Genomic DNA, 20,481 nt, shown 5'->3' on the forward strand with positions numbered 1-20,481 from the left:
AATAAGAAAGAAAAGTTTATATTTTTAAAATGACTTCTTCAACGTATGAAAATATTACTATATCTTATTTTCTTTTTCAAAAATAATATATAAATCAGTCACACCACTGTACAGAACACTATAAGAAAGAACACATTTTTTAAAATAACTTTTCAAATTTAAAGAAAGGTTTATCAATTTGTAGAAAAGTTGTATTTTGTGTTAAAGGTACGTACTTGTCGTTAAATTAAGGTTACATTATCTAAAAAGATTTAATCGAAAGAAAAAAATGTGACGTGAAAATAACGTAATTAAATTGTAAATTGTTTTTCAGTTGGAACAAATAAATGAACTTCCCCATCATACTTTTTTGATTATTTTTTATTCAATAGAAAAATTAAAAATAATTATTTATTAATAAAAAAAGTTTTTGCTAAACAGTAAACAATATATAAATGACTTAATTGTGATGTAAAATTTAATTCAATTTTGGTGTATTCGATTCTTGCTGACTGACTATAAAAGTAACACCCCAGGATTCTAACAGTAAATGTTACATTTAAATTAAAGTAATTTAATTATTTTATATAATTTAGTCCATTTTAAAAACGTGGTATGTTAAAAAATTTCCTTTCTTCATTTACCAACTTTTATGGAATTTGGCCGATATGAAAAAATGTGACTTTCTATCGTACTGAGAATTACCTCAAACTTCAAAAAAAAAATATTACCAAAAAAATAAAGAGACAAGCAAAAAAGCTTTTATAAAACACGAAATGTTAATTAAGTACGCCAATAATACCAAAAATTTGAAATAAGGTACGCCGATTTGGTGCATTTTTCTTGTAGTGCAACCATGATATATTGCTATCTCTTGAAAATACATTCGTCATAAATCGTTTTCTATAGAAAAATAAATTAATAAAACATGAACAAAAAATATATTTTAGTTACATACATGGATGGTTTGATGTGCGGTAGCATCGAATTCGGGTAACTCACCTGAAACAAATTATAATTTGAAATTTTAATATGAAAAGAAAATTGAAAGCTGTTTGAAAGTTTTGAGACCAAACTAAAACAAGTGAAAACAAACAATTGACTGAGTTAATTGCTAAAATACCATGTATAGAAAGTGTTGATTATGCAATCGTTTTTTTTTACGTCATGTAAGTAAAGAAAGATAGTCACTCATAGATAGCTACAGTTGTGTAAATATAACACGACTGTGGTGTCACACACATATAACTGATATTCCCATATAATGTTCTAACCTAATTTAAGTGCGTTGCTTTGCGTATGAGAACCATAAAAATAATTGGAGTATTTATAGGAATAAATTTTCCGACCATAAATTAAAATTTTCAAGCCATAAACTATTTTGAATATTACTTTACAACCTCCGTAAATATGAGTCGTCCGTAACACAAAATTTTTCTTCGATGTAATAAATATTATTAGATAATATATTACCATACTTACAAAGGCTTTGTTAGAATAATGATGCAATACAAACACCTACGCTTCTTTTTAATTTTGGTTAATCCACAGATTAAAAAGAATGTTAATCCTAAATTCTAATCAGTTAAAAGGTTTATTTGACGATAGAGCAAATAGTTTTCACTCCCACTCCCACTGCCCCCCCCCACTCCCACTCCCACTCCCACTCCCACTCCCACTCCCACTCCCACTCCCACTCCCACTCCCACTCCCACTCCCACTCCCACTCCCACTCCCACTCCCACTCCCACTCCCACTCCCACTCCCACTCCCACTCCCACACCCACTCCCACTCCCACTCCCACTCCCACTCCCACTTCCACTTCCACTCCCACACCCACTCCCACTCCCACTCCCACTCCCACTCCCACTCCCACTCCCACTCCCACTCCCACTCCCACACCCACTCCCACTCCCACTCCCACTCCCACTCCCACTTCCACTTCCACTCCCACTTCCACTCCCACCCCCACTCCCACTCCCACTCCCACTCCCACTCCCACACCCACACCCACTCCCACTCCCACTCCCACACCCACTCCCACTCCCACTCCCACTCCCACACCCACTCCCACACCCACACCCACACCCACACACAAATCAACCCAACCCAACCTAACCTAACCCAGCCTAACCCAGCCCAACCCAACCTAACCCAACCTAACCCAACCTAACCCAACCTAACCCAACCTAACCCAACCTAACCCAACCTAACCCAACCCAACCCAACCCAACCTAACCAAAAATTACAAAAATTGTGTTTTTTTGAATTTTTTATGATTTTTTCGATTTTTACAATTTGCAAAAAGTGTAAAAAAGTTTTTATTTCCGATTTCGATAAAACTAAGTTTATAAGGTAATTTTGACCCGAAAATTACAAAAATCGTGTTTATTTGACCATTAAATGAGTAATTTTCGAGATATTTTATGAAATTGCATTGAATTGAGCGATATCTTAAGATTTATTTGCTCTATCGTCAAATAAAACTTGAATTTAAAATTCTGTGTTCATTTAATGTGTAGGATCCAATACGACTGCTGTTAAATTTTCACGTCGATCCTTCACGAGAAAATAATTATTAAAAGCTTTCCAATTTACATAATGGAGAAATGATATTACATGCTGGTTTCAATGGTTTCAATCAAGTGCATTTAAAAATAATACCACCGACATGGAAAACTTATATTAATATTCAATAAATCTTGTATTTAGTGGCATATGCCAGTCAGTATGCATTAAACATTGAAAATATCCACGTTATTGGAAAGTATAAGTTATAATTCTAGAATAATTTATTTTCTGTTTTTATACCATGTATATGAAATATACCAAAGTATACTATGTTTTGTCCCAAGTATGTAACGCTTAAAAATATTGATGCTATGAACAAAATTTTGGTATAGGTGTTCATAAAATCACTGAATTAGTCATATCCATTTCTGGTTGTCTGTCTGTCGTCTGACGTCTGTCCATCTGTCATCACGATTACTCAAAAACGAAAGGAGATATCAAACTGAAATTTGTATAGCGTACTTAGGACGAAAAAAGTGAGGTCGAGTTCGTAAATGAGCAATATAGGTCAATTGGTTCTGGGTCCGTAGGGTCCATCTTGTAAACCGTTAGAGACAGAACAACAGTTTAAATATAAAAAATGTTCCTTTTAAAAAAATAAACAACTTGTGTTTGAAAATTTTTTTAGTAAACATCACTGTTTACCTGTGAGAGCGCATATTATGCGCAAATTGTAGTATTATATGGGTATATCAGTTATATGTGTGTGGCATGTAGTATGTATAATCTGACAGAGTAATCAACACTGTCTCTACATGGTATTTCAACAATTTACTCAGTCAGTTGTTTGTTTTAACTTATTAATTTTATAACATATAACTATCAAAATTCTTTATTTTAACATACAAATTTCATCTGATCTTCTAGATACATAAATGGTTTCGAAATGCCTTAAGTATAAAAAATACTGAAAATTTAGATGACATAAAATTGAGTAAAATGTAATTTTAAAGGTTGCTGAAACTGTGTTTCGATATTCCTTTAAGGTAGAGAAAATCGTCAAAATTATTCCAAATATTGTATATTTGAGGTAAAATTTTATTGACTTTAATGTATTTAAGAAAGTCTATGAAATGCAATCTAAACTAGTTTGTCCCTTACGATAAAAAAGAGTGGCACAAATAGAATTTATAACTGACATTTAATTTATGCACAACATTATTAATTACACTGTTTCCGTAAAGTTTTTTTTTTTTTTTTTTTTTTTTTTTTTTTTTTTAAATAAATCGTTGTCGCTGCAAGAAACTTTTTTTTATCACTAAAGAAATTTTAATGTTATCTATGTGTTATAGAAAAACTAATAACTGTTCAATAGAACATTGTTCTTAATTAATTTCTTATGTAAATGAGTTTTATTTTCTCGTAGATCAGTCATTATAGAGTGCAAAATAAACAATTTCGATGCATCGATATTTTTTCTCTTGGACATGGACATCTTGGACATAGGTAAATGAACATAAAAATTATACATTCTTAACGACTTTTTATTAAGCATGACCGAACTTTAAACTTCAATTACACAACTTGTATAAAAGATATCATTAAAATATTTGCTTATTTGGAAATTTTTGGTATATTTGATACTATCCGTGGTAATCGCAGCTGGCTGGGTGCCGTGATGAAATTTGATCCATGCGTGAACATTACTACAATTTTAAAGTTTTATTAATTGAATTTATATTAGGTTTTTGGTAGTACATACTATATTATAATAAATAATTAAAATAGTAAAAGATAATTTTATTATTTGTGTATGACTACGAGTTTTTTTTATTTGATCTCAAAATATTTCGAACTTTCGTTCATTCTCAAGAAATTCAAAAGTTTTGTTTTCTTAATGAAGTATTTGTCCTACTTTATAGTATGAAATATCTGAATTTTAATTCAACAAGGGCTAATGGTCTAAAACTAATAATTGGTGACTTCTTTGAGTCATGCATTTATCGATAACGTTTAACACTAAAAAAAAAATTGAAATAGATTTTATTTTTAGTTCGTGAATTATTGGATCTCTCGATAGTAACAACAGTTAATTAAAAGGTTGTTAATAACTTGTTTCATAATAAAAATTCATGATTAATTATTAAATTATGAATTATTAATTATTTGCATAAAAGTTGTTTGTAATCTTTCACACCTAATTAAATTACCTGTTTGAAATCATAAATTGAAATTTAAAATTAAATTATCTTCATCAGTTATGGACACATAGGAATACATATGTATAGTACATTCAAAAATGCATCCCAAAACGTGTTTAGTTGTGATTTGTCTGTATTTGTCGTTAAAGTAGATTGTTTGCATAGTCAAGATTAGATCATGAGTTGAAAGAATGTTTGAAAAATATTCTATCAATAAGTACAACAAACCTGTCGTCTGGGTATCAATAATCTATACAAACATTCAAATTGAAACATTCGAATTGACGAAAATAAAAAAGCTGAGAAGCCATCGAGATCTAAGATTTTTTGAGCCGTAATGAGTTTAATTGATGTCATTTAAAATTTTATGATTTTCAGAGAAATTGAGGTAGTACTAGCGCAAAAGTAAATTTAGACTTGTGATTGAAATTATTTGTACCTTATTTTCAACTTTGATGATGAATTTTGTTGTAACTTCATGAATGTATCGAAAGCTAAATAATTAAAAAAAAATTTCAATTTTCGAAATTTTGAAAGTTACCCCAGATATCCAAAAATTGCATTCTTAATTTTCGTCTTATATTGTTAAGTTATAACATAATTCATCATCAAAATTGGAAAATATTTTTTTTTTTTAATTTCTGTCCCCACTACTACGGGTTTTTTGTTTTCAATAATTTATTAAGCTTTTTACTAGTTTTGGAGAAATGTATAAAACATACCATCAATCTACCGTTTTCCTATAAGACCAATGTTAAATGTGCCAATTTTCGAAGTCATTTATTTATTTAAATAATCGGAAACCCCTCCTCTCCCACTTAAATTTTCAGAATTGATTTAGACTTAGTCAAACTTCATATAAAAGAAGATTTATATACATCCTATAGATAAAATGAGGATAATTTTAAGTTTAAAAGAAAACAAAATCACAATGTGAATGATGACTAATTTTTTTTTTCATTTCAGGTGAAGAAGTCACTGCACAGGCAGAAAAGTGAAGTTGGTTTTTGCATATCCAACAAACAGGAAGATATAGAATAGTGACGTCATTGTACGATAACGCCATAGAGATTACATGTAAAACTCAGTTTTTTAAGATAGAGACGGGAAACAATCCTTGAATGCTTATAAGTCCTTCGATTTTTAATCAATTTTAATTTATTTTTCAAATCAGTTTAATTTTACGTTTTTATAGTTAACCTGGCAAGTTCGATATCAGTCATGTACCCCATTATCAAGGACAAAAACATAAAGACGAAAAACATATGAATGTAAATGATAAATATGTTACAACACAATAAAAGATAGAAATTAAATTTTTTTTTTAAATTAAAAATAAATTATTGATAATTCTGAAGAGGCTTTGGTAAAATTATAGGTATAGTATTTATAGCCTCAAATATATTACAGTTACTATAGTTAGCACAGTTTATAAATTGATGAGTCAACAAAAACATTGACATGATTAATTACGGTCAAATGTACCTCCAAGTGGTAGTAGAACTTTCGATGTAGGTAGATATCATTATTAAACATGATAATAAATAGGTAGTGAAAACACTTTTGCCGTTATCGATGCAAACATAATAAGGTATAGTTCCACTTCATCTTGTTAAACAAAATTCTAAGGTAGTATAAAAAGCCCGCACTCAAAGTCTGTTTATATTTTAATAGAGAACTTGCATTATTTTTTTTTTTGCCACAAATTCATATATAAATCAAAGAATAAATTATGTTAAGTAATTTTAGGTATTCTTTTTTTAAATTAATAATTTCATTTCTTTATTTATTATTAATTAAAAAATAGTTATATTTTTGACAAAAAAAAAAACCGGTTGTGACGTATTTGCAACCGTTGAGGCTGTGAATCAATCGGTTTCTATGGAAATATGCATTATAATATAGTGAAAGCCAGTTTTTTCTTTTTCTTGAATTAATAAATACTAATTTTCTCGCATTAAATACAGAGATCCTTAACACAAGAAATTTAGAACATCAATAGCCAAGTACCTACTTTACTCAAATCCAGTTATTTTTTTATAGTGTATCTGATACCTATATTTATGGCATAACAAGTACAAGTACTTTAGTTTTTAGAGATTTTATATTATATTTATATGTTACCCGCTGGACAAATTCAATATTTCCATTTGAGTCCAGTCCTGCTGTCATAACTTCGATTAACCACCCTTTATAAAAATTAATGTTTTTAATTCCTGTGTGCGAATATTACATACAAGTTTATGATTTCTTGTTATGCTAAACATAATATTATTTTTTTATTATTTTTAAACACTCAAGTACTTATGAATGTATTATTTTGTTCCTTTTTTACTCAGTGGTGAGTTGAGAATGGCAACAACACACAAGATGAGCATTATTTAGAGAGAATACGAATCGACTGAATCTAAGTTTAATAATATCTATAAAAATCGATGTATTATATTCTCGATTTGACTTATTTTTAAATTTGTTATTTATATTTCCAATTTGAAGGACAATGTATTCACTATTCGTACGGTATTAATAACTTGATTTGCTTATAGAATTTGAAAATACAATTATAAGATGTTAGAAAGAATATGAAAGACATTTTGTCCAATAAGATATCACTTAAATGGGCGTAAGGTGTATTTTAAAATTATGATTTCTATAAGAGTTAAATTTGGGGAATAAGGGTATATATAAGTACACATAAAAATATGTTAATTAACGCCAGATATTATTTTTTGTAAATAGGTGATTTTCACGCCAGATTTAGTCATTTAACTCCAAGATAGATAAAAAAGACGCATAAATTGAGTATAGAACGACAACACAAGCTTGTACAAAATAGAATTAAAAACGATATATATTTTTATTTAATTTTTTTTAACATTATACATTATATAGCATATAATTAAATTTTTGGCCTTTGCGTTCGCCCTGTGATCTACGGGTAGTCCATGCCTTGAATGGGGTAGAGTTATTATGGATCTACGGGTTTTTGGCCCTTGCGTTCACCCTGTGATTGAATTCAATCTGTGATCTGCGGGTTGGCCATGACTTTAATGGGGTCGAGTTAGTACAGGTCTGCGGGTTTTTGGTCCCGCAAAAAACTTTTTAATTTGAAATTTAATTTTGCGGGTAAATTGCAAATCCAAACATTTTCACCAACTTATTATAATATTAAAATGTTTTTGTTCATATTTAAAATAATTTTACGTTATATAGCTGTAAATTAAATTTTAATGCTGTTAAATAATCACTATTGCAATTTTTTTCATATATAGATGTTCAATATAATATTTTTCTGTGCATATTATATAAGAACTGTTACTTCTTATTATCTAGCGTCAAAACACACTTTTTTGACTTGATTTTCACCTTTTTCGACGTACATTTAAATCGCACCCGTTAAATTTTAAGAGTCATAATCCGTTCTTTATGTGTTACTCTAACTATATAGTATATAAAAATAGCGTTAAAAAAACTACTTTTCTGTAACACCATTATGTAAAATAATATCTCTAATACGTTGTAAAAGTTGTGATTTATTATATTTCGCTATAAAATTTTTAATTAAGAAATTTTATCTTTGCAATTTTTGTAAAATTAATAACATTTCACGTATGATGGTAGGTACCTTCATGTAGAAGAGTAACTATGTTAGATGGAAGTCTTATAGTATTATATGTTTTACTGTATATTATTTAAACAGTGTGTATAAACAGAATGTCTAAGAAATTTTTAACTCCTCGATCTAAAAAAAGGGATGTTGTAAGTTTGACCGCTATATGTGTGTGCCTGTCTGCATGCGTGTCTTTCTGCCTGGGATATCGTAGCACCTAAACGGATGAACCGATTTTAATTTTTTTGGTTTCGTTTGAAAGATAATTTAATGGAGAGTGTTCTAAGCTATGTTTCGGAGAGATATGTTTCAAGTGAGAGTTTAGGGTTCCGTAGCTGAAAAAGCAGTATCGACGATCTTCTAAACACTTTAAGGAAAAAGGTAATTTAATGGAGAGTGTAGGTATTTATATATCTTTCAAGTGCGAGTTTTTTCTTGTTAAACTTATATCTATGTTGTAGAATTAGCATATATTTTGTAAAAAACTTTTTCAGATTGGAAGTATATTAGATTAAACTGCGAGCCCGCAATGCAGCATTGAACTAGAAAACTACAAAAATCCTTTTAAAAATATGATTTGAACTACGGTTTTCAAAATAATTGACTATATAAATATGTAGCCAAATCTGTATTGGCTTTTCTAGGCGAGAATGTACAATATAAAATAAAAACCGGCTGCGTTATATAAAATCTGAAAAGAAAGAAACAAGCCCAATACTTTAAGTGATAATACTAAGTGATATACCTATGTGTACTCTCATAGAAATATTAATTAGAATGGTAAAAACCGTGCAAATTTTGTGACGATGAGGTACATACGAAAGACGCGAAAAAAATCCAATCCTTGACAGTCGAGTAAAAACTTGGATTATTTTTTACTGATTATTTCGTTTTCAACGGAAAAACTAACCTATTTAAAATTATTGTAGAATTAAGCGACATATGCTTTCGATATTGAAAAAACTCAAAAAAATTGAAAAATATTACTTTCACCGATTTCGATAATAATCAATTTTTGGTGTCATTTTGATCTAAAAATTATAAAAGTACTCTTAAAAATTTGATTTGAATAACGACTTTGTAATAAATAAATCCGTATATGCTTGCCTAGGCAAGAATCTGCAAGATATATCTTAAAAGGTACAAATCAGGGATTTGTAGTCATTTTGACTTAAACATTGCAGATATCCATCTATTTAAAAATTAGATTTCATGCAAATGCTATTTGGATCGGCATTATGCCACGGTGTTAAATAAGTGATATTATACAATAAGTGATATTGTTTTATTAACAAAACCCCGTTAATCCGTTCCACGGATTATCATCGTTCTCGAGGCGACGTCTTTGAACACTCTGTTGCACATATGCATGCTGTAGCAATTTTAATAAACTGAAATGATATAGAACAAGCTTATGATACCTATAAAATACATAGTCTCTAGTTGAGCCGTTTAAAAGTTATACATTAGATATTACCTGTGTTATGTGTGTGTCGGTATAACCGAGTACCAACTGGGTATCATATCATTATACAACTATACTACTATAGGATACTACATGTCGAGAAGTTATCGATCCAATTTTGAGCTCATATGTAGTGAAAATTACAAATGAAAATATTAATATGTTAAATAAAGCATTATTAGATATTGTGGTGAAAATTTCATTTATATTATATGAAATAGGATCAAATGAAATATAGGATCACATTTCAAATATATCATTATATTTTTTATATTATTATAGAAATATAAATATTATTAAAATTTTGTTTTATAATATGCATGAGAAAATGTCATTACACAATATTATAAAGTAAAAAATCAAGTCCTAGTCATCGAAAAAGCTTTGCCTGTGTAAGAACATACTTCTATTTTAAGCTCATACATCAGCGGTTTTCAAGAAGAAATCAGTGCAAGATTTACCAAGCGATCGCCATTTGATTTTTTAAACTCGTATTGCACATTTTATGCAGGCAAAATACAGGATCGGGAGAGAATTGTGCCCTATAGTCATCGGAAATCGCTTTGGACTGTGTAAGAATATATCTCTATTTTAAGATAATACATAGCATCAGAGGTTTTCCAAGAAGCGACTTGTGCAAGATTTACCAATCGTTCGCCATTTGTTTTGTTACGTTGAAAGGTCAAATAATTTCTTAAGAATCGTTTTGTAAATTCACAGTTCAAATAAAACGCGCTTAAAGTTTGTTTTTAATGTATACTTATTATCAATTTTATACTCATCAACCATTAGTTAGCAATTCTTGAACCATATAATTAGGCAAATAATTCCTAGTTCCAAAAGTTACTGTCTCGAAGTCATTGGTTATTACGCGCGTTAAATAACACGCAAAAAAATTTTTCTACTTATAAACTTTTACTACGTTTATAATTTCAAAAACAACACTTTGAATTAAAATGTTTTTTTCAGAATCGTAGGAACTGTTCCATAAAACCACACTTCAAGAAAACGCCTAAAAGTGTGTGTATGTGTGTAAATGTTTCAAGTACAAGTTTAGGGTTCCGTACCCGCAAAATTTGTCGGGAGTTTTTAAATTTTGTAAATTTCACTTGTGAATAATTACTTTACTTTACCAATATACTTTATGATATATGGTAAAGTAAGAAAAACAATCTTCACTGCATATCAGATTCGACTGAGTGGAAACTAAGAAGATACTTATTTTTAATATAAGTTTTTTTACGTGACATTTCATTTAAACAATTTCGATCTTTAAAATATAAAATTGTTGGCAATTGTCCAAAACTATATTATACACTTGATATTTGTTTTCGTATTCCATACATAGTAGTTTTATACCATTTCATGTAGACTAGGTATCTATTATACAGTTTCAAGTATTTATACACAACAATATCGTTAAGAGGTGTTAAAATAATAGCTATTTGCAAAATTTTCATTGATTTTTATAAGCTACTGAATGAGATTTGATAAGTGAATTATATAAATTCGATTTTTATCTTTTAAATTTATGTTCCGCAGTTCTAAAACGCTCCGCAGTACTGGAAACCGTAAGCATATGATGTCATTGATTAAAATACCTCTTAAAGTGCGGCTTAATTATGTTCAACATAACGAATTTTCTGCTTAAACAAATGGCCGTAAATAGAGTGATGCTTTTAACGACAACCATAAAGTTATATCTATATTTTTTTTTATTTTTTTTTTTTCATTTGCATGACAAGCTTAAAATTGTTGGATATTCATTTTTTATTTTTTATAAAATTTTAAATTTTATTGGATTATTTTATTCGGCTATTCATACAAAAAGGAGTGTCTGTTGTCCGGTATTTTGAAAATTTCTATTTAATGAAATATCCACGTTAAGCAATGCAAGAATTTCGAAAGCTTATTATTTAATATATTTATTATTTAGACTGTAAATTGTAGAGCCAACAAGAAATTATCAGTATTCTGGTCAATCAATTGCGTAAACTAAGGAAACATTGACATTCTAGAAAATTAGAAATTTACAAAAAAAATCTCAGAATAATTAATATTCTTCTATCTTTCACAATCTGATTGTGTTTCTATGTGGCACACTAGAGACCAAACGCGTCAGACGATTTTGATGATTCTGACGCCAATTGATTTGTCTTAGTCTTGCGAGTGCTAATAAGTAATTGGCAGTAAATGAAAATGGAAAAATCAATATGGCGACCAACAGACGTGTTGAAACGAAAATAATGAATTTCGGCGCAAGATGTCAAGTGGGATATCATTGAAAAGCTATTAAATAGACAAATCGATTAACGTAATAGTCGTTAAAATCGGTTCACGAGTTTGGTCTCTAGAGCGCCTCAAAGGACCAAACACACACACATAGGCTGTAAATGAAAGTCCACAAACTGTGGTAAGTGGGGTAAAAAAAAAATTATTAAAAAATTCAAAAAACCCGACTGAGCAAATATAAACTGAACAGGGAAAAACAAGTACAGCAGTTCACATAAATACTTTAACTGTCGGGACCCATTATTATGAAAATTCCAGCCGATGTAGATTTTAGTGGACCCAGACTGTTAAAATCGATATGTAAACTGCTTTACTTTCGGAATCGGAATCTTTTTGACACACTCTGATAAAAAGACAGATGTCACAAATAAAAGTCTTGAATTATGGATGAAAATAAATAAATAAATTTTCTTCTAAATTCCTTTCTCTTTGTAACTTTTTCCCTATGTAATTTCTATATTCTTCTGACACATCGTGTATAAAAAAAATAAGTACAATTTTTTAATATATTTGTTCTTTTTTGTGCTTTTATAAATATATTCGAAGCACGTATTTCATATGAATAACAAATTTATAATATTGAATCGTATTATCGAACTTGAATGCCTATTTCCTTGCAAATAATTGGATAATACACATTTTAACTCGAACATACAAGTGTATTATAAAGGATTTAATATTCGTCAAATCTAGTATATTGGCTATTGTTTAATAATAAAGCAGGAAACACACATACAGTAATACAAAGCTACTCGATTTCAAAATCTTCCTGTTTTATTAACCCCTGAAAAAAAAGGGGTGTTATAAGTTTGACTGCTATGCGCGTGTGTCTGTCTGTCTGTGGCATCGTAGCACTTAAACGGATGAACCGATTTGAATTTTTTTTTTGTTTTGTTTGAAAGGTAATTTAATTCAAATGCGAGTTTAGGGTTCTGTAGCCGAAAATTTGTTGGGGGTTTTTAAAATTTTGTAAATTTCACTTGTACACTATACATTCAACTGTGTATAGAATAGAATATACCTTAATATACGCTAATTTGACTCATGCGGATGTCACACTTCCCCATCTGTCGCGTACGTTCGAGGTGTTACTGTATGCTTTAAAACGATTTGTAATAGAGGTACCTACACAGTAAGAAATTTTCTTTGGATATCACTGTGTCAGTATCGTTGTGAACGCCATACTGTGTAGTGTATACTGTACTGAAGGAATAGTAACGTTAGCAATAATTATGACGGATGATTCATTGCAGTATGGGTGTCAGGTCCATGCTGGTTGGTGATAGCCGCTATACTTCTGGTGTATAGCCCTATTCAATACTGAAATATTTATTATGTTAACATAAATATCGTAAATAAATGTATCTGTCTCTATACCATGCCTGCATTGTCGTAAACGACATGTATTTCTGACCGTATGCCATAATGTCACGAATTTTTCTTCTTATTCCGAGATGTTTATGTCGAAATTACAAAAAAAGTTTTCCAGGCTTGGCAATCCTACTTATAAGGGTAGTAATAATCAATAGTCAAAAGTTTATTTAAAATACACTGAACTTGTATCCAACACGCTTTAATTGGCTTGGCTCCAAACTATAATATAACTAACTAACTTTGTATTATTGTAAACAAACTTAATTTTCACTTTACCCAACTTATAATTATTATCGGTTTAAAACTTTGGTAATAAGTACAATTTCGATAACTATATTAAGTACATATGAGTTGTAGTTATGTCAACTGGTAACTAGTTGATATAATAAAGTCGAAAGTACACTATAGACAAGCTACTCAGATAATTTAGAGGAAGCGGTGGAAAAACAAATTAAATTGGAGTGTCCAAGAAACTAAATTAGGTAAATTTCATTAGAAGGATTTTTGTTTTATAATTACATTAAAAAAATATATAGTTTTAATTTATTAAATTTTATTAAATAAAATTAATAATATTTTATATGAACTATACAAAGTAAAAAATTATTAAATGTATCTGAAAAATAACCTTGTTTAAACGGGCGATAAACTTTACATGGCCTATAAGTATCACACAAAAATGAGTCAGTTGAAGCGGGATTTGTTTTGGCCAACCCATTTTTTTGTTGTTGGTATTTTTCATTTATTTAACAAAATATAACATACCTACATTTTAAATATATAACAGATTGTTATGGTCATGTTGAATTGTGTTTCGAGAATTCAATGCGTGACGTCATACCACGTGACTTCTAACATTGAACGTTTAGCGCGAATTTTGAAGGCCATATTTTCACATGCGTGTTGAAATTGAACATGCATATAAAACACTTGGAATATATAATTTAAATTTCTCTACTTTTAACTTTTCGCAATTTAATAAAAATCAATTCATTAATTGTAAAAATAATTTATTAAAAAAATTAAATTTGCTCAATTTAGAAAAGAAAAAAATTTATTTAATATGGTTTTCTAAATTTTGAAAAGAAAAACATAATAATTTCACATGGTATTCCTATTGATCAATCAATTTTAGCAAAAACACGTGTATACTTAATTAGCTTAGAATAATCTTGGCATAGCTTACCTTAGTTAAGAGATGAAAAAAATTGCTTAAATAATATCAAATATATATTCAATTAATTCTCTAGATTGTCTTAGTGACTAAATTCACACTTAACTTAAATATTGTAGTTGTATATTATCAAGTTTTATTGCTTTTTATTAAATATTGCTTTAACTTATTAATTTGAAAATTTATTGCAATATTATAACGAACAAAATTATAAATTGCTTTTTAATTTAAATTTTTATTTTAAGAATATTTAATTTAACAGTTAAAATATGATTTGTTTTACGAAAATTTTCTTCCGAAATTTTATCTCTTTTTATAATTTTTTTAAGTAAATTGTTTTATACTGACTAAATCAATAAATCCATTACCATAAAACTCTTTATAAATGATATTTCTAAACAAATTATGATATTTAAAATGTTTATAAAAAAATTTAAATGGATTAATTAAATTAAATATATTTTTATTATTTAATTGCGCAAGCGTATAAACAAATTACACTTGTAGCACGTGTTATTATTTGATAATCATTTAATGACACTTAAGATACATTAATAATAATTAATATAATTTAAATTAAAAAATTATTTTAAAATTTTATTTTTAATTGTTTGTGAAATATAACAATGGTACAATTTATTAACGAGATATTAAAATATAATTTTTATGAAATATTAAAAATGTAGAAATATTTAACAATTATTTTGATTGATTTATTGAAAAAATATAATATTATTTCATACACAAAATGATTAAATAATAATTAACAAGTAAATAACACCACTTATACACAAGGATCAACAGACATTTATATTGGTAGTACACAATAATACCACGAGATCGCGCACGCCTCATTCCCGGACTAAATGTATATATAAATATGTGGTAGTGTATGTATATTATATATATATTTGTATGAACCAACGAAAGCGTCTATCCCCGGGTGCACATCAAACACATGGATATTACATATACATAGTATCAGGCTTGCTTGCTCCCTCTGCCGAATACCTACCTAGAATCTGGGAAAACGTTTAGAGAAGAAAATCATTCGTCAGCTTCACGATTCGCTCTCGATTCGTTTCATAACAAAACTGTATATTCTCTCTGTGTGTATCATATTCTATATAGAAATTCTCTACTACCACAATCGATAATCATTTATTTTAAATGTTACATCTTTTTCTCATATATTATTTATCACATTGCACTGTTTTTTATTATTTGTAAATATTATATAGAATTGGTATTTTCTTATCTCAAAAGAAAGTATTTTATTCATTTTCTTTTGTGTGTGTGTGTGTATGAATAAAAGAGAAATTTAAGTACGTTATTATATCGATCCTTTAGAAAGTTTGTCCTATTAACCCAAATTTTGTTGTTAAGTGGGTTTTTTTGAAGGTGAAGTGGCGTGTTAACGCTCGAAATAAGTGTGGTTGAAACTTTGGGCGTGAAATAAATACATGTGTATAAAGAAACCATACTAATTTACAACAATATTGTTCAAATGAATTTACAATCTAGTAACAAAAGCATATCAATGAAATAAGTGAATTTCTAGACCTTTGCTATTTTTCTAAAATTAAGGAGTTTAATAATTGCCAGGTTCCTCGGAGACAAAAGTGAGAAAATGGGGAAATCTATATGTACGATTCTAAAACAGAATTTTCAAATTATCTGAAGTTGAAGCACTTTTATCTACGTCCGTGAGATAAGAACTACTTTTGTCCCTCATTTTGAGTGCGAAAAATAGTTTATTACCGCATTCATTTTCTTTACCACACTAATTTTTGCATTACCACATTCATTTTCAACTAGTCAAATTAGCCAAATTACCGTCAAAATCTAAAGTAATAAACAAGTTACTATGTTAACTCTTTTAATGTTCTATTTTTCTTAATAACTCATGACAAATTTTAAATTATAATTATTTTCACATTTTAGAAGCGTAGATAAAGTTTTGTACGATTCACGTGTGATAATGCATTATTAATGTATGCACTTATGAGATTTTTCAGCTCATGGTACGCACTCGTTGTGCAAATTTTGAATGCGTACGTTAATAATGCTGTCCTGTATCCTACTTGTATCATAAATAACTATTATCTCCCAAAAATCACAAGCCTACCTAAGAATTTTTTTGGCTGTATTATAGATTTTTGTATCCAAAAATAACTTAAATAAAAATAATTTTAATAATAATAATTGATTGTTGTTTTTTTTGTTCGTTTATTAAATATTAATTCATAATTTATGCTGATTTCATTGTGTTCTTAATCCAGTCCAAGTATTTCGCTACATTTGTATATACAATTGGTTCGTATTCATAACAGCCTTGATTTCCAAAAGATGTAATTCCAGCAACAACGGGTCTTCCATTCTGCAAAACAATTAATATTTCTAATCAGTACTTTTTCGAGGTTGAGGCTGATAAAACACAAGTGAAATAATTGCATAGAAATCTTCCATGAATAAAACATTATCGAAAATTCGAGTGTAGAAGAAAAATTATGATTCAAAATCATGTTATTTTAAGTTGCGTACACAGGTTTGTCATAATGTATTTTTGTAATTATACGTTTGCCATATTGTATAGGTCTATGGAGATATCCATAAAATATGACACTATGCCAAATTTCATCTTTTTTAACTACCGTTCCCCCAACCCCCTTTGTCACCCTGTGTAATTTTTTATGCAAACGTACAAGAAAAGACAAAAGTTAAAATGAAATTGGCAACGAATTGCAATCACGGTTCGCTACGCCAAGCAATATCCACCTTCTACCTTTTTGTGTTACGTATTTTTATTGTTCCTATTCACACCACACTTTTTTATTTAATAATATAACCACAATAAAAGATATATTACATTTTCCCAAAAAAATATTTGAACGTTTCCGCGAAAGCTTAACAAAATCCGAATAATCATTTTCAAGATTTGCGATGACATATGCATAGGCTGATTCAATGTGGATGAATTCAAATCATTAAAAAAACTGTTTCATTTTGCTTGGCGTAAATACAAAACTAATCATACCGATTGCTAACAACATTGAAATTTACAGGGACAATTTTTTTTATGGGATAGGAAGCGCCTATCCGAGGTTGCTAGGGACCCTTATTCTCTCTTTTGGTAAGTATTATCTTATTATCTACTAAATTTTTGCTCTTTTGTCATCATCTTTGCTGTACAAAGATTTGAAAATTTGAAATATTTCATAACAGCTTTCTCACATAAAATAGATATTGCAATTTAATATTCTTACTTCTTTTAGTAGGAATGGACCGCCAGAATCTCCAGCGCATGCATTTTCTTTGGAGCCATAGCCAAGACAAATTTGTTTATCTGTTATTACTTGTTTGAAAAATGTTGCACAATCTGAAATATATAATATTTTCTCATAAAGTTTTTTTAAAAAATATACAAATCGAGTAAAAATAATATAAATAATAGTTTAAGAATAAAAATCATGAGTGTAATGAATTGCGTTCGAAGTAACTTTGGGTTTGGTACTGAGACCAATATTAAGAAAACAAGCCGTGGTTAGGGTCTGATGCGACCCTTGAGGTTTGTGATCAAGGTTTGGAGGGTCCACACGAATAACTGTCCAACATAATAAATAGTTTAAAACAAAGGAACAAACCGAATATTATGAAATTCTTTTCGGATCATATTGCCGTTAATATGGCTTTTTTTTAAATTCGCCCGACTCGAAACGAGTTGACCGAATGTTTTAAACTTGTTTTCGGGTCATATTTCTTGTTAATACGCTTCGATCGACCTCAACAGAGTCGATATCATTTTACCGTTACACTGAAAACAACTGGGTTAAACCAGACTCCTCAATTTTCAAATTCTCTATTGTTTGATATATTACCAGAATTTTTGGACACTGGAACGGTGGCTTCTAAAAGATATCTAGATGAAACAGATTCGTCATTATTAATTGCTCCAAAACCAATAATTTGTCCGCTTCCACTTGGAACAAATGATGCTGATGGTAAATTAATTTTTTGTACACTTGCAGACCATTTCAACGGCGATTCTAATTTTAATAGAGCAATATCTTCGACTATAAGAGGGCTGAAATTATAATCAATTAATAAAAGAATTTTAAATTAAAGCAGTGAGAACATGCAAATAAAAACAAATAAAAAAAAGTAACGATTTGAACTTATCAAAATTTGTTTGTGTAATAATAAATAACAATAATTTCTGAATAACTTCTAGTCTAAAATAAGCGATTTTTTTTACTTTGTCGACCAAAAAGAATATTAATGAAAAATGACTATATCGCTGGCACACATACAACCTATTCGTTGTGGGCGTAGTCATGGTAAGGCCAATAAAATCGATGCCAGCGCTTCCAGTGAAAAATTTTGGCAATAAAGAGGCTGTTATGACTAATTTGCAATTCTTTACATGTTAATGTTATAGAAAATTTCAAATTAAAATTATTGAAAAGCACTAATTAATTAAACTTAATGCATTAAAAATTGTGAAAATAAGAAATCAAATTGCACAAATATTATTTTTCAATTGTAAATTATCATAATTATTTATTTAAATTTGTGAGAAAATAATACATATTAAATTTTCAATGTAAGTCATAACTGCTATCCATACAATTATATATGCATCCATACAATTCTATAATTAAAGTAGTGTATCCTTACCATGGAAACGCCTCCAATAAAACTCACGCACGGTGCGAATATATTTGTTTATTCAATAAGTTTCTCACACAGATTTTATCATGAGCATTGAATTTAATATTTCCACTTACCTCATTGCAAAAGATTCATGCAAATGAACCTCTTTTACTTTAACCATTTGCGATGGTGGGGCATAGCTGAATGCATCAGGTGTACCAGAATTCACATAAAGATTATCAGTGGTCTGATCTTTTTCAAAGCAATGAGCAGCAGTTAAAATCCATGATTTGTCGAGAATAACACCACCACAAAATTTACTAACGCCATTTACCATTTGACCTAAATATTAAAAAAAAGTTAGGTACAAATACCCAAATTATATAATTTATTTGAAAATTTTTACCATCTTGTTCAATTTCAATAGTCCTTTGAACTGAAACTTGGTATGGAAACTGTTGGGGTGCAGCTCTTGTACCATGTAAAATTCTGTCATCACCACCCGCCTTTTCAGTTGTAGGAGCACCTACAAAGAATTAAAATTTCATAGAATTAAAAATAATAATTAAAATTTAATATAATTTAATGTTTTCCAATATTTAAGTACTTACAACTAATTCCTACAATTACGAGTCCTAAAATAAACACCTTGGTAAGGATCATTTTTAATATTTACTAAGTTCTAAATTTAAAAATGTATTTTTTTAAGTGCTTTCTTTTTATATAAACAGCAATTTTTGAATTTTTACGGGTCATTTATTTTCATTGACCTTTAGTTCAAGAGTAATGTCATTGAAAGATAAGTCCATCGAATGTTATAAAATAAATATAAAAATATTTTGAATATATTTTTTTCATCAAACTTATTTTTATCCAATTTTTTGTGCTTAAGGTTCCGTATTATAATTATTCTTAAACAGTAAGGGTAATGTTGGTAATTTTCGAACAAATTTGATTCTTAGAATATTATAGTAAAGGCGTTTTTTAATGTAGACTCCGTTTTCACCAGATTTTAAGAGAAAAAAGTCGAAAATATTGTTGTAAAAAGAAACTTTAATCTATGAATTATTTTAGAAACAAAATTTACCAAATCCCCGTTAAAATGCCAAAAAGCAGAAAATACATTGAACATTTTGATAATCAACAGAAAGCTTACGACATGTTTATAATAGTCAAAGATAATTTTAATGGATCAAACTCTTTGCAGATCTGTAGATAATA

At 28.9% G+C, this 20,481-nt stretch overlaps 2 protein-coding genes across 2 annotated transcripts in view; both read right to left on the bottom strand.

The window, feature by feature from the left end:
- LOC123301130 (ras-like protein family member 10B) overlaps nt 1-16,377 on the bottom strand; it is a 122,190-nt gene extending 105,813 nt beyond the window's left edge. The window contains exon 1 of the mRNA XM_044883864.1: nt 16,369-16,377. Within this exon, the coding sequence (XP_044739799.1) occupies nt 16,369-16,377 (9 nt within the window). The remainder of the gene's footprint in view (nt 1-16,368) is intronic.
- Nucleotides 16,378-16,816: 439 nt separating this feature from the next.
- Nucleotides 16,817-19,961, bottom strand: LOC123299689 (chymotrypsinogen B-like). Its single transcript, XM_044881988.1, has 6 exons — nt 19,872-19,961; nt 19,667-19,786; nt 19,395-19,602; nt 18,486-18,691; nt 17,874-17,986; nt 16,817-16,987 (listed from the first exon to the last, which is right to left on the bottom strand). Exons 1-6 carry the CDS (start codon nt 19,921-19,923, stop codon nt 16,859-16,861), a joined length of 828 nt encoding a protein of 275 aa, XP_044737923.1. The 5' UTR covers nt 19,924-19,961; the 3' UTR covers nt 16,817-16,858.
- Between the last annotated feature and the right edge of the window lie 520 nt (nt 19,962-20,481).

The sequence above is a fragment of the Chrysoperla carnea genome, chromosome 5 (genome assembly GCF_905475395.1).
Source record: "Chrysoperla carnea chromosome 5, inChrCarn1.1, whole genome shotgun sequence".
Classification (NCBI taxonomy): Eukaryota; Metazoa; Arthropoda; class Insecta; order Neuroptera; family Chrysopidae; genus Chrysoperla; species Chrysoperla carnea.